The sequence below is a fragment of the Eleutherodactylus coqui genome, chromosome 8 (assembly GCF_035609145.1).
Source record: "Eleutherodactylus coqui strain aEleCoq1 chromosome 8, aEleCoq1.hap1, whole genome shotgun sequence".
Taxonomy (NCBI): Eukaryota; Metazoa; Chordata; class Amphibia; order Anura; family Eleutherodactylidae; genus Eleutherodactylus; species Eleutherodactylus coqui.
In genome coordinates, this window is record NC_089844.1 from 122,457,383 (window position 1) to 122,471,298 (window position 13,916).

Genomic DNA, 13,916 nt, shown 5'->3' on the forward strand with positions numbered 1-13,916 from the left:
GAAGCCTAAGTCCTATACTCTATTAGCAGAGATACTATTGAAAAAGTGGCAGTGACTCGTCATTGTCAATATAGGAATAATTAATGGATGAAACTAGAAAGTCTTTAAAGTTTGCACTATATTGAAAATAATGAGATTTCTTTTTCATACAAAGTACAAAACATTGCAACCCGACTTTTCTTTAAAGATATTTAGTTAAAATGATGATCTTACTGTTTGCAGTAAATCTCATCAGCGATAAAGATTAAACATTGAACTAATTAATTTCTTTCCTTTCATCTACAGGGCATCAAAGATGTCAACGCTACTAGAGATAAAAAGCAGTGTCTTAAGACAAGTGCAAAATCGACAGTCCTTTCGCCGAAGAGCAGAGATGGAGTCCAGCGCTCCTGCACAGGAGACCAGCAAGGTGTCAAGTGCTGTCAGGTAAAAGCACTAAAAAGTATTACATGTGGAGATGAATTATTACTCTTCATAAGACAGTTGCTAAGAGTCTAAATAAAGAAAGGATATGAGCTTTGGGTAAGAAGTCTGGAAGGAAAGCCATAGGTGATGTGCAGGCTTTGATGTCATAAAATATGCATGTCAACTCTGAATGATCAAACTATGTGTTTATGTCAGAGCGGCTCGTTGCTGTGGTCCTCAGGGATGTGTCCAGTTTAGATGGGGGATGTGAGAAACTCTCAGATTCCCAGTACATGCAGCTGGAAACTGCCATGGCATTGTGTCTTAGCAGATCTTAAGGAACTGCATGTCACATCCAAGACAAATATGACCTGAAGCCTATTGCTGGAGAATTCTAAAAGCAGAAAAGAAAGAAAATACACAATTGACATTACAGTATAGTCCGATATTATATACCAGTAAATATAACCCAGGTTAACGTTGATGTGACTTACCCTTACTGTTTGATAGGTCTTCAACCAAGTTTTTTTTATTTTTTCAATACATCTAATAAAAATCCTAAAATGAAGCTACTTTATTAATAGTCTTTATTAAAAAATCTCCTACGTTTTATGTATATACAGGGGGGAAGACAAAAATATGAAAACACCGATACAAAATGGGATTTTAACCATTAGCACTGAGCTGCCTTTTTGACCTCTGCTTGGCTGAGAACTTTCTTGCCAAATTTTGTTTACTTCACCTCTTGCCCTGCTCTGGGTGGTTTTGGAAGCAGCTGATAACAGCAGCTGAGTGGCTTAAACCCCTGACCAATGGAACCTTGTTGCTCGGGCAGATGTTGACATCTGCCATGCAGTATCTGTGTCATATTTTCTCCACTTAAGTTACATGGGATTATAAATCAGATTTCAATAAGAAATGTAGAGAATGATTTTAAGGCATGCATTTTATACAGTGTTTCTATATTGCAAACATTTGCGGAGTCATACTCCCTTTTATAGCTCCCCTACACTTCTTGATATTCTATGAAATGTATGTTCATAGGAATCAGATGGATAGAGAATGCCTGCAGGATCAGATTACATAGGGTATATTTGTAGTCTGCAACAGTGTAGATGTACATCAGATGTAGGGGAGCCAGAATGGTTTTAATCTGCATTGTTTGGCTCCTTTTTTCCATTCTTTCTGCTGGTTTCTTTAAAGTCACCTTCTTTGTCTCAGTGCTTGGTGGATGGTTAGGTACTTCCTGGTGTAATGTAAGAGCTGTGCTGTGTACTTTAAGTCAATCGGATGTTTTCCCCTACTGCTTTTCCAACTCTCATTATGCCTCACTAAAACATTGAGTTAGAAACTGCAGCTGCATCCCCCTCCTCCCTCTCTTCCTTGTCTACTATTTTCTGTTTTACACTAGACTGATTGTTTGGAGCCCAAGAGGTTTCTGAGCACTTACAGACTGATGGAAAGTGAGGAAGATGACACTTTACCTTATTAAAATACAATGTTTTGTATGTTCACATGTACTACTGATTTATGCAAAATAAATTCTAACATGAGTACACTTAAAAGGGTTTTCCAGAACTCTCATATTTATGACCTATCCATAGGATAGGTAATCAATATATGATCGGTGGAAGTCCACAACTTGGAACCCATCAAGATCAACTGTTTTGAAAAGATCACTGTGCGCATGTGAACTCCAGCAGCCTCTTCACATGTCAGTAATGTCACATTCATTTGTCACGTGGTCTCAGAGCTGCTTAGTCCCATTGAAGTAAATATCATTAAGTTGCTATACCAGACATCACCACTACCAAATGTATGGCACTGTACCTGGTATGTCGTGAAGAGACCTTTTCCAACATCTGATCAGAAAACCCCCTTTCAGCAGATATTGATGACCTATCTTAAGGATTAGACATCACTTTTAGAGTCCCATAAAAAACCCTTAAGGAAGTTTTCAACCACAAAAAAATATACAGCAATAGACATAATAACTTGCTGCTATGTAAATCTAACGCTTGTCAAAGATCCTAAGTCACTCATGATGGTCAGGATAGTAAAAGAATGGTGGAGCAACCCCACTGAAAAATAGAAAAAAAATTGAGGATGATGTCCTCTTTTTGAAGAGTGATGGGCTGAAATTTTTGAAAAAAGGACAAAATCCCTTTATACAGTAATGAGTGAGGAAAAGGGAAAAACAAACAAAAACAATATATATATATATATATATATTCTGGAAGGCTAATGTTGGCACAACCTATTAACATGAAAAAAATTAATTGAGATGGGTATATTAGCCAAAGAGAACTTCACACATTCGATACATAAAGAACTCCGTTTTATATACCTGGTTAGCATCTTTGGATGTATAACCCCAGCAAGTATTGAGAAAGAAGTTCCAATACCTCGAAAGGTGTATACAAGCTGTTTTTAACAACAATCTGAGTTCTTTTTGGTTAATATACCTCTCTCAATTATTTTTTTCATGTTAAAAGGTCGTGACAATATCACCCTTCCAGAATATATATATATGAACACGTGTATCAGGTATAACATCAGTTAGGGTGGGCATCACCTTTGAAATATAAGTTTCTCCAGCTTGCAACAGCAATTTAGCTTTATACCTGCATTTTTTAATCCCATTTTCTTTTCACTGGGGTTGCTCCACCTTTTTTTCCATTTCTCCACCATATATACAGTAGTTGCAGCCGACCCCAAGTACCGTCACACTCAACTAAACATTTAGACAACAAATGCCAAAATGGTTGAAAAATTTGGGTATAAGGCGCAGCCTATAGACCAGACCTGGGCAAAGCACGGCCCGCGGGCCACATCCGGCCCGCTGAATAGCTCGGACCGGCCCACAAAGAGTGTCCTGGTGACTCACCAATGAGTCCGGTGTCAGCAACGGGAAGCAGCGAAACTATGCACTCCGAAGCCTTGTCCATTTTGTTCACTTCTGTGCTGTGCTAATAGTTATTCAGGCCTTACTTATTCAAGCACCTCTACCAATGACGTAGGCTTGAATAACTTTATTAAACAGCACACAAGTTAACAAAATGGACAAGGCTTCGGAGTTTGTAGTTTCACTGCTTCCCGATGCTGAGTAAGTGATGCCACTGTAACTTCTGAGTGCCAGGATGCTCGTTGCGGACCTTGGGGAGTGCCAGGACAATCGTTCCACGCTCGTCATTGGTAAGTGTCAGGACTTTTCCCTAATACTAATAATATTCACTTTTTAATCTCTCTTCTTGGGGCAGCTCTCTGTGCCCTCTCCTAGGAGCATACTACTGTGTATTAAAAAAATCTATTTTCCGAGGTTAGCTGTTAACCCTTAAATATGGCGGCTAACATTAAAAAAAGAAAAATTGATGCAGAATGCCGAGTTTTTAACAAAGAATGGACTTCTAAATATCTATTTACTGAAACCAAAGGTAAAGCTGTGTGTTTAGTTTGTGGAGAGCAGATAGCTGTATTTAAAGATTACAATTTGCATCGCCATTATGAGACTAAACACGGAGAGAAATACAAGAACTTGACGGAGGCAGAGCGGGCACGGGTATCTGAAGATTTGCTAGCAAAACTGCAAAGTCAGCAAGGATTTTTTAAAAAGCTTCACTCATCCAGGGATGCAGCCGTAAAGACCTGCTTTGTAGTATCCTACAAAATTGCAAGAAACAGTAAGCCATTCTCTGATGGGGAGTTTGTCAAAGAATGTTTGGTGGACTCTGCAGCGCTAATTTGTCCTGAGAAAAAAGAAGCATTCGCAAATGTGCCCCTCTCCAGGCGAACTATAACGAGACGGGTCGAAGACATAGCGGGGAATTTGTTGGTCTGGCCCTCTAAAACCATTCCAATTTCTCATGTGGCCCCATGGGAAAATTAATTGCCCACCCCTGCTATAGACGTATATAATCCCGAGATAGATATTTGCCAAACTTTGCAGTTTATTTATAAAACCAGTGTATATATAGTGGTTTTATAAATAAGCAGAAAAATTTGGCAAATATCTATTTGGTAATTATATACATCTATAGGTTACGCCTTATACCCCAATTTTTCAACCATTTTGGCATTTGTTGCTCATGATGATCCGGAAGCTGTGTAATGCCTGTCCCTCGGCTTTACCAGTCTCAGATCTAGTCTCCTACCCTTTTAAGATGACATGTCACTGATCATGAGCTAAATGGGACTTGGCTTACCTCCTCCAATGTATATAATCTGTAAACCAAGTTGATGAGGCTAAGAAACACTAATACTAAACACAGCCTCCGACACATTGTGGACGACATAAAATCTCAGACAAACACTGAATATACATAGCAGAAATCAGTTAGTAAGTGCATTGTTTTTTTCGAGCTAGGCCTAAATCTGTATAATTGTTTAGTGGCCAAAAATCCCTTATAAAGAGTTAATATTCCTACATTTGTTTTGTATCAGTCTGTTCACACTAGCGTTCATTTTGACTCCTTTTGTATTGACTTGTATTGGGCTGTCTTCAAGCAACAAAAACAGAATGTAAGACACCAGTGTGAACAGAACTTGACATACACCCAGTTACACAACTGTTATAGTCAGTAGCATATTGAAGGGTGGGTTAGACAACAAGTTTCCTATCCTTGACTGTTGACTATTCCTCCACTCCTGCCACGTGATCAGATAGGGGTATTAACCACTGGCATCTTTGTATGGCTGCAGTCATATGATCCTATATGAGGTAATCTGCCCAAATGACAGTGAAACCACAATTCAGTAATTCATTTTGACACTAGCTTTCCCATATTCTTATGTTGATAGAGCTTGGACTTCATATGTGCCTGCTATGTATCAATATATTCTCTATTTGCCTTTATACATAGTATATTATATTAATAATATATTTTCTATAACTGCCAAATTGATGGCTTGCATTTAGACTAGGCGGCCTGCAGCGACTGAGAGCCAGGCCCTCAGCCAGGAAAATGGCGGCATTTCACAGTGGCACTATCATCTCCTCTCCTAAGAGCCAAAGTACAGCCCAGCTCAGCTGCTTGCAGGGAGGATAGGATATAACAGTCCTTACTATCGAAGATTAGTTCTAGATTGTCTCTGTGACGCCAGTGCCCCTAGATGAGTGACAAGTCACTCGCAGTAAATAAATGAGTCTACAACCACAATGTCTTTCAAAACCGGAGGCACTCTGTTTTCTTTTAATCAAGTTTTCAAGTCTTGATTTTCCAATACAAAATAAGTGCTTTTGCTTTTCAATGAGAAACAAGTGCTCTTGAACAAATTAAGTCCCACGTTTCTTGACATGCTTACTTCCCTTGCACATCTTTCCAACACACTTAAAACAGAGAGTCCGTTTTCCCCAAGGCACACACATCCTCAGTCGTAGTTATCTGATGGACACTCTCTTGGGGCAGTCACTCCTGTCTTAAAAAGCATTCTCAAATGCTTTTTCCACTTCATTTCTTACTTCCTAGCACCCTGTGCTAGTTGTGGTGAATTCTGTTCCTCCCTTAGCGATGCAGTTCACTGGGGGAGTGCGCGACAACCATACTCCAACTTTTTCCCCAGGTTGCGTTCCCTAAGCTCCAGTCTCTGGGGATAAGTCTCCTGGCCTGTGAGACTGCACCGATGCTGAGCCCCAGCAGGAACGTCAGCACTGCTGACTTCAGCGCACACCACCTCCTCCACCAACTACATCCTATGCTCTCTTCTTCTTTCTCCTTTTTTCTAACTTCTCCCCTCCACCAATCACATCACACAAAGCAGGTTAGAAGGACAAACAAACAGACTCCTTTAAGGTTGATGACACCAACACATACACCAAACACGGACAAACTTGCATGTAAAGACGAACAGACCACTAGTGCTGGAGGGACCCTAACTCTGGCTTACTAAACATCAATATCATTGGGTCATCCATGTGATTTAGGTGAGTGAAGGGGCGAGTGGTCTGGCAAGAGTTGCACCCCTTTATGGTTTACTAGGTACAGCTCTGAACTTTTGCTAATGGTTGTGCATAATCTTGCAATTCACTGCAGCTCAGTCCTTGTCAAGAGACTGGTACTGACCTGCAATACCAGGCAAAGCCTCTACCAAATGTATAGAGCTCTGCCTGGTAAACCACCGAATGAGATCAGCTAAGTGGTTGGGTGCGGAGAGTAGGACTCCCGCCAGTTTGATACTGATGGCCCCTGATCAATTGATCGGTGGTGATGCTTAGAGTAGGACCCGATATTGACCTGATATTGATGTCTTATGTATCAATAGTAATTATTACTAATGCTAACATTTTTTTTGTATATAACTTTATTTAACGCATGACACTCAAAATAACATAAAAGTGCGTATTCAGACAGTACTAATGGCTAAACTTTCGGCGTAATGAACCTTATAATTGCACATGTTTAAAAAAAATTCAATAGCAAGTAAACTTTTGAAATCCTACTTCTAAGTAAATGGAGGTAAAGGTGCAGCCCTGAGCTCATTAATGTTCACCTCCTTTGCACTGCCAGCCTGTTACAGATTGTGTGCGGTACGGCGCTGGGCTTTGTGCAGTTAATTGCTTACAGTTCAAAGGTTACTCATAATGTTGGTGCTCTCTCCTGTATAAAAGTACAATTATAAAAATAGCCTTTTCATGCAAGTAGATGGTAAGGCTAATGTAAATAGTTTGATCATCTTTACTGTGCCTTAATTAGAAAAGTGCAGTTTCTGTGACTGGCAAATTATAGATGATGGCAGAGAGGAAACTAAAAGGAAAATACCATAGATTAATTAAACATTATGTCGTCTGGGAGGGCTATTGATGAATAAAACAATTTAGGTTTTGTACATTTGCACAATTATCAGCTTGAAGATTTAAATTTGAAAATACAAATTTTGTAATTTGCTAAATTAAAAAAAAAAAAAATAGAATAAAATAAATCATAAGGGATGATTATAAGTATTGAATGGAACTAATGTAAAATTAAATTCTCATATACTATGATTAAGAGTTCTTTAAAGGGCCATTTAGATAGGAAGAATGTCGGGCAAACGATGTCCGACACTCGTCCCCGCACATACTCGCTCTCATGCTGCTGCACGGGAGCTAGTATTGCTGGCTCACAGCGGGGAGGCTGCAAGAGATTTCCCTCCTCGCGCCCCCCTGATCGCTCAGTGTAAATAGCAGCTGTTCAGTATTGAACAGCCGCTCTGTTAAGTCAATAGAGAGGGGCGTGGGAGAGCGAGCAGTGAAATCTCCTGCAGCCTCCCCGCCACCCTGCTGGCCGCTCTGTGAGCAAGCCAGCAATATTAGCTGCGTGCAACAGCATGCGAGCGAGTGTATGCGGGGACGAGTGTCGGGCATCGTTTGCCTGACATTCGTCCCGTCTAAATGGGCCTTAACACAGAACAAGCTATATTAACTTCTGTGCTTTCACACGGGAGGGAGGATTGCTTGATGAATGGAGGCGGAGCCAGCAAAGATTGTTCCGGCCACTGCCTCCATTCACAGAGAACAGACTTCTTGAGTGAACAATGGCCTGTTTACGCAGGCTGATTGTCATTTGATTTTTATGTCTGCAGAAACTGAATGACAAACAAATGTTAATTATTCGTTGTTCAGTTGCTGGTAGCATTTTCACTAGATGATTACACTGGACAACAAAAATGCAATTTGAAATATTTTCAAGATAGTTTACTACTAGAGATGAGCGAACGTACTCGGTAAGGCCGATTTCGCAATCGAGCACCACGATTTTCGAGTACTTCACTACTCAGGTGAAAAGATTCAGTGGTCGCCGCGGGGCGGGGCATGGTGGAGCGGGGGGTAGCAGCACGGAACAGGGGGGAGATCTCTCTCTCCCCCCCTCCCCTCTGCAACCCCCCGCTCACCCACGGCGCCCCCCGAATCTTTTCACTCGAGTAGTGATGTACTCGAAAATCGCGGTGCTCGATTGTGAAATCGGCCTTACCGCTCATCTCTATTTACTACCCTAATTTTGGGTCGAAAAACACGAATATGACATTAGATTTTGTTTATTAGCTCTTGATTTTTAAGATATACTAATCTCAAATCAAAATATTAAAAATACACTTTGAAGTTCTTTGTTTTCTCAAAATAACTAAACTACCCTAATTTTGAGTCAAGGAAAATGAATTTTATATTATACTAGCGTACCCGTCGCGCGTTGCTGCGAAGACAGACAGACATACATTCATTCATTTTTATATATCTAGATAACAACCAATCACAGTGCAGCTTTCATGTTACCTCAGTGGTATAATATATAACAACCAATCGCAGCGCAGCTTACATGTTACCTCAGCTTTCTAATATACAGTATAACACCCAATCACAGCGCAGCTTTCATGTTACCTTAGCAGTATAAAATATAACAACCAATCACAGCGCAGCTTTCATGTTACCTCAGCAGTAAGAGAAATAACAACCAATCACAGCACAACTTTTATTCTGCCTCAGCAATATAAAAAATAGCAACCAATCACAGCGCAGCATTCATTTTACCTCTGCGGTATTATATATAGCAACCAATCACAGCACAGCTTTCATGTTACCTCAGTGGTATAATATATAACAACGAATTGCAGCGCAGCTTTCATTTTACTTCAGCAGTATAAGAAATAGCAACCAATCACAGCGCAGCGTTCATTTTACCTCAGCAGTATAAGAAATAGCAACCAATCACAGCACAGCTTTCATTTTACCTCGGCATTCTCAATATCCAGCAATTGTCTTGCGAAACGTTCGGCGGATGCATCATTTTCTGGTTGAACACTCATCCTGTTGCTCGTAATGCCTTTTGCTTTCGTGCTTGAGATGGAAATCAAACTATCTTTGTCTGGGGGGCATAACTGTCGATGATGCTCGCACGCGCGCCACCTATCATAGGATAGATGTACTATGCCAGTAACCTTCCCAGGAGTGCACTCAGCAACTTCCCAAAGTCTCATGGCAATTGGATGAATGGTGTAGTAATGCATAAAGGACAAACATACAGACAGACATACATTCATTTATATATATCAGGAAGTGAGAGAATTAGATTCCGTACGTAAAATTTGGACGCTAATTCTTTTGCGCATAGAATTGAATAATCGAGACATATTCAATGCCCGTGCCAAATTTCAAGTTTCTATGTGAGAAAATTACATTCCGTACGTAAAATTTGGATGCTAATTCTTTTGCGCATAGAATTGAATAATCGAGTTGGGACCCATCAGCGTTTCTTATTTATGACATAATCAATGCCCGTGCCAAATTTCAAGTTTCTATGACATTGGGAAGTGAGAAAATTAGATTCCGTACGTAAAATTTGGACACTAATTCTTTGGCGCTTAGAATTGAATAATCGAGTTGGGAGCCATTAGCTTTTCCTATTTATGACATATTCAATGCCCGTGCCAAATTTCAAGTTTCTATGTGAGAAAATTAGATTCCGTACGTAAAATTTGGACGCCAATTCTTTGGCGCTTAGAATTGAATAATCGAGTTGGGACCCATTAGCGTTTCCTATTTATGACATAATCAATGCTCGTGCCAAATTTCAAGTTTCTATGACATTGGGAAGCGAGAAAATTAGATTCCGTACGTAAAATTTGGACGCTAATTCTTTGGCACTTAGAATTGAATAATCGAGTTGGGACCCATTAGCGTTTCCTATTTATGACATAATCAATGCTCGTGCCAAATTTCAAGTTTCTATGACTTTGGGAAGCGAGAAAATTAGATTCCGTACGTAAAATTTGGACACTAATTCTTTGGCGCTTAGAATTGAATAATCGAGTTGGGAGCCATTAGCTTTTCCTATTTATGACATATTCAATGCCCGTGCCAAATTTCAAGTTGCTATGTGAGAAAATTAGATTCCGTACGTAAAATTTGGACGCTAATTCTTTGGCGCTTACAATTGAATAATCAAGTTGGGACCCATTAGCGTTTCCTATTTATGACATAATCAATGCTCGTGCCAAATTTCAAGTTTCTATGACTTTGGGAAGCGAGAAAATTAGATTCCGTACGTAAAATTTGGACGCTAATTCTTTGGCGCTTAGAATTGAATAATCGAGTTGGGACCCATTAGCTTTTCCTATTTATGACATATTCAATGCCCGTGCCAAATTTCAAGTTTCTATGTGAGAAAATTAGATTCCGTACGTAAAATTTGGACGCCAATTCTTTGGCGCATAGAATTGAATAATCGAGTTGGGACCCATTAGCGTTTCCTATTTATGACATAATCAATGCTCGTGCCAAATTTCAAGTTTCTATGACTTTGGGAAGCGAGAAAATTAGATTCCGGACGTAAAATTTGGACACTAATTCTTTGGCACTTAGAATTGAATAATCGAGTTGGGAGCCATTAGCTTTTCCTATTTATGACATATTCAATGCCCGTGCCAAATTTCAAGTTTCTATGTGAGAAAATTAGATTCCGTACGTAAAATTTGGACGCTAATTCTTTGGCGCTTACAATTGAATAATCAAGTTGGGACCCATTAGCGTTTCCTATTTATGACATAATCAATGCTCGTGCCAAATTTCAAGTTTCTATGACTTTGGGAAGCGAGAAAATTAGATTCCGTACGTAAAATTTGGACGCTAATTCTTTGGCGCTTAGAATTGAATAATCGAGTTGGGACCCATTAGCTTTTCCTATTTATGACATATTCAATGCCCGTGCCAAATTTCAAGTTTCTATGTGAGAAAATTAGATTCCGTACGTAAAATTTGGACGCTAATTCTTTGGCGCTTACAATTGAATAATCGAGTTGGGACCCATTAGCGTTTCCTATTTATGACATAATCAATGCTCGTGCCAAATTTCAAGTTTCTATGACTTTGGGAAGCGAGAAAATTAGATTCCGTACGTAAAATTTGGACGCTAATTCTTTGGCGCTTAGAATTGAATAATCGAGTTGGGACCCATTAGCGTTTCCTATTTATGACGTAATCAATGCTCGTGCCAAATTTCAAGTTTCTATGACTTTGGGAAGCGAGAAAATTAGATTCCGTACGTAAAATTTGGACGCTAATTCTTTGGCGCTTACAATTGAATAATCAAGTTGGGACCCATTAGCGTTTCCTATTTATGACATAATCAATGCTCGTGCCAAATTTCAAGTTTCTATGACTTTGGGAAGCGAGAAAATTAGATTCCGTACGTAAAATTTGGACGCTAATTCTTTGGCGCTTAGAATTGAATAATCGAGTTGGGACCCATTAGCTTTTCCTATTTATGACATATTCAATGCCCGTGCCAAATTTCAAGTTTCTATGTGAGAAAATTAGATTCCGTACGTAAAATTTGGACGCCAATTCTTTGGCGCATAGAATTGAATAATCGAGTTGGGACCCATTAGCGTTTCCTATTTATGACATAATCAATGCTCGTGCCAAATTTCAAGTTTCTATGACTTTGGGAAGCGAGAAAATTAGATTCCGGACGTAAAATTTGGACACTAATTCTTTGGCACTTAGAATTGAATAATCGAGTTGGGAGCCATTAGCTTTTCCTATTTATGACATATTCAATGCCCGTGCCAAATTTCAAGTTTCTATGTGAGAAAATTAGATTCCGTACGTAAAATTTGGACGCTAATTCTTTGGCGCTTACAATTGAATAATCAAGTTGGGACCCATTAGCGTTTCCTATTTATGACATAATCAATGCTCGTGCCAAATTTCAAGTTTCTATGACTTTGGGAAGCGAGAAAATTAGATTCCGTACGTAAAATTTGGACGCTAATTCTTTGGCGCTTAGAATTGAATAATCGAGTTGGGACCCATTAGCTTTTCCTATTTATGACATATTCAATGCCCGTGCCAAATTTCAAGTTTCTATGTGAGAAAATTAGATTCCGTACGTAAAATTTGGACGCTAATTCTTTGGCGCTTACAATTGAATAATCGAGTTGGGACCCATTAGCGTTTCCTATTTATGACATAATCAATGCTCGTGCCAAATTTCAAGTTTCTATGACTTTGGGAAGCGAGAAAATTAGATTCCGTACGTAAAATTTGGACGCTAATTCTTTGGCGCTTAGAATTGAATAATCGAGTTGGGACCCATTAGCGTTTCCTATTTATGACGTAATCAATGCTCGTGCCAAATTTCAAGTTTCTATGACTTTGGGAAGCGAGAAAATTAGATTCCGTACGTAAAATTTGGACGCTAATTCTTTGGCGCTTAGAATTGAATAATCGAGTTGGGACCCATTAGCTTTTCCTATTTATGACATATTCAATGCCCGTGCCAAATTTCAAGTTTCTATGTGTGAAAATTAGATTCCGTATGTAAAATTTGGACGCTAATTCTTTTGCGCATAGAATTGAATAATCGAGTTGGGACCCATTAGCGTTTCCTATTTATGACGTAATCAATGCTCGTGCCGAATTTCAAGTTTCTATGACATTGGAAAGCGAGAAAATTAGATTCCGCACGTAAAATGTGGACGCTAATTCTTTGGCGCTTACAATTGAATAATCGAGTTGGGACCCATTAACTTTTCCTATTTATGACATAATCAATGCTCGTGCCAAATTTCATGTTTCTACAACATCGGGAAGTGAGAGAATTAATGGCAATGATGGAAATCAAACGATCTACGTGGGGGGTCGTAACTGTCGACGACGCACGCGCGCCATTTATCGTAGCATAAATGTACTATGCCTATAATCTTCCCAGGAGTGTACCCAACAACTTCCCAAAGTTTCATGGCGATCGGATGAATGGTGTAGTAGCGCATAAAGGACAAACAGACACGCACGCAGACACACAGACATACAGACAGACATACATTCAATTTTATATATATAGATTTTGTTTAGTGGGCCTAACTCTGGTTTTATAGATACACTAACTTCAACTAAAAGGGCTTAATCGCGTCTACGAATTCTCTTTGCTAGTTGCTTGTACTCCTTTTCTGGGGCGTCTCTTGTCACTGTCCAACAGTAGTCCACAAGCAGAGAAGCGTTCCATTTTCCCTGATACCTTCATTCCATTTTCGATATATCCTGATGGAATCGTTCTCCATGTTCGTCACATATGGCACTGCAGTTTTCAGGGAAGAAGTCCAGATGAGAATGTAGGAAATGGATTTTGAGTGACATGTTGCTGTAGGGGCCCAGCGGGTCCTACAGAACACTCACAGCAACTCCTGTCCTGTCACACCTTTCTACATGCCATCCTTGGACATAGAAGGTGCCATCCGTAGGAGAGACTCTGTTTCTCCCCTAAGCCTAGAGCTTAGCCCTGATGTCAGCTGGTGTCCTATTGGCAGACAGTCAGCGTCAAATTTACTGGTGCAGAGTAGAAGGGCGGGTAAGCAGCAACACAAGTCCCTATGCAGAGTGGGAGGAGTAGAGAAAGTGCAGGAATGAGTAAGAGGAGATATAAGGAGAGAGTGAGCAGTTGAGTGTGGAAGTTCAGGGGTAGTTAGGCGTTGGAGGAGAGAGGTCGTGTCGGAGAAGAAGGAGGTGCCCGTGCAAGAGGGAATGCAGTATCCACACATTCTTC

At 39.9% G+C, this 13,916-nt stretch overlaps 1 protein-coding gene across 1 annotated transcript in view; it reads left to right on the forward strand.

Annotated features, from left to right (window-relative positions):
• Positions 1-295: 295 nt before the first annotated feature.
• The window catches only part of BAIAP3 (BAI1 associated protein 3), a 176,421-nt gene continuing 162,800 nt past the window's right edge, over positions 296-13,916 (forward strand). Inside the window, exon 1 of the mRNA XM_066577504.1 lies at positions 296-426. Coding sequence (XP_066433601.1) covers positions 296-426 — 131 coding nt within the window. The remainder of the gene's footprint in view (positions 427-13,916) is intronic.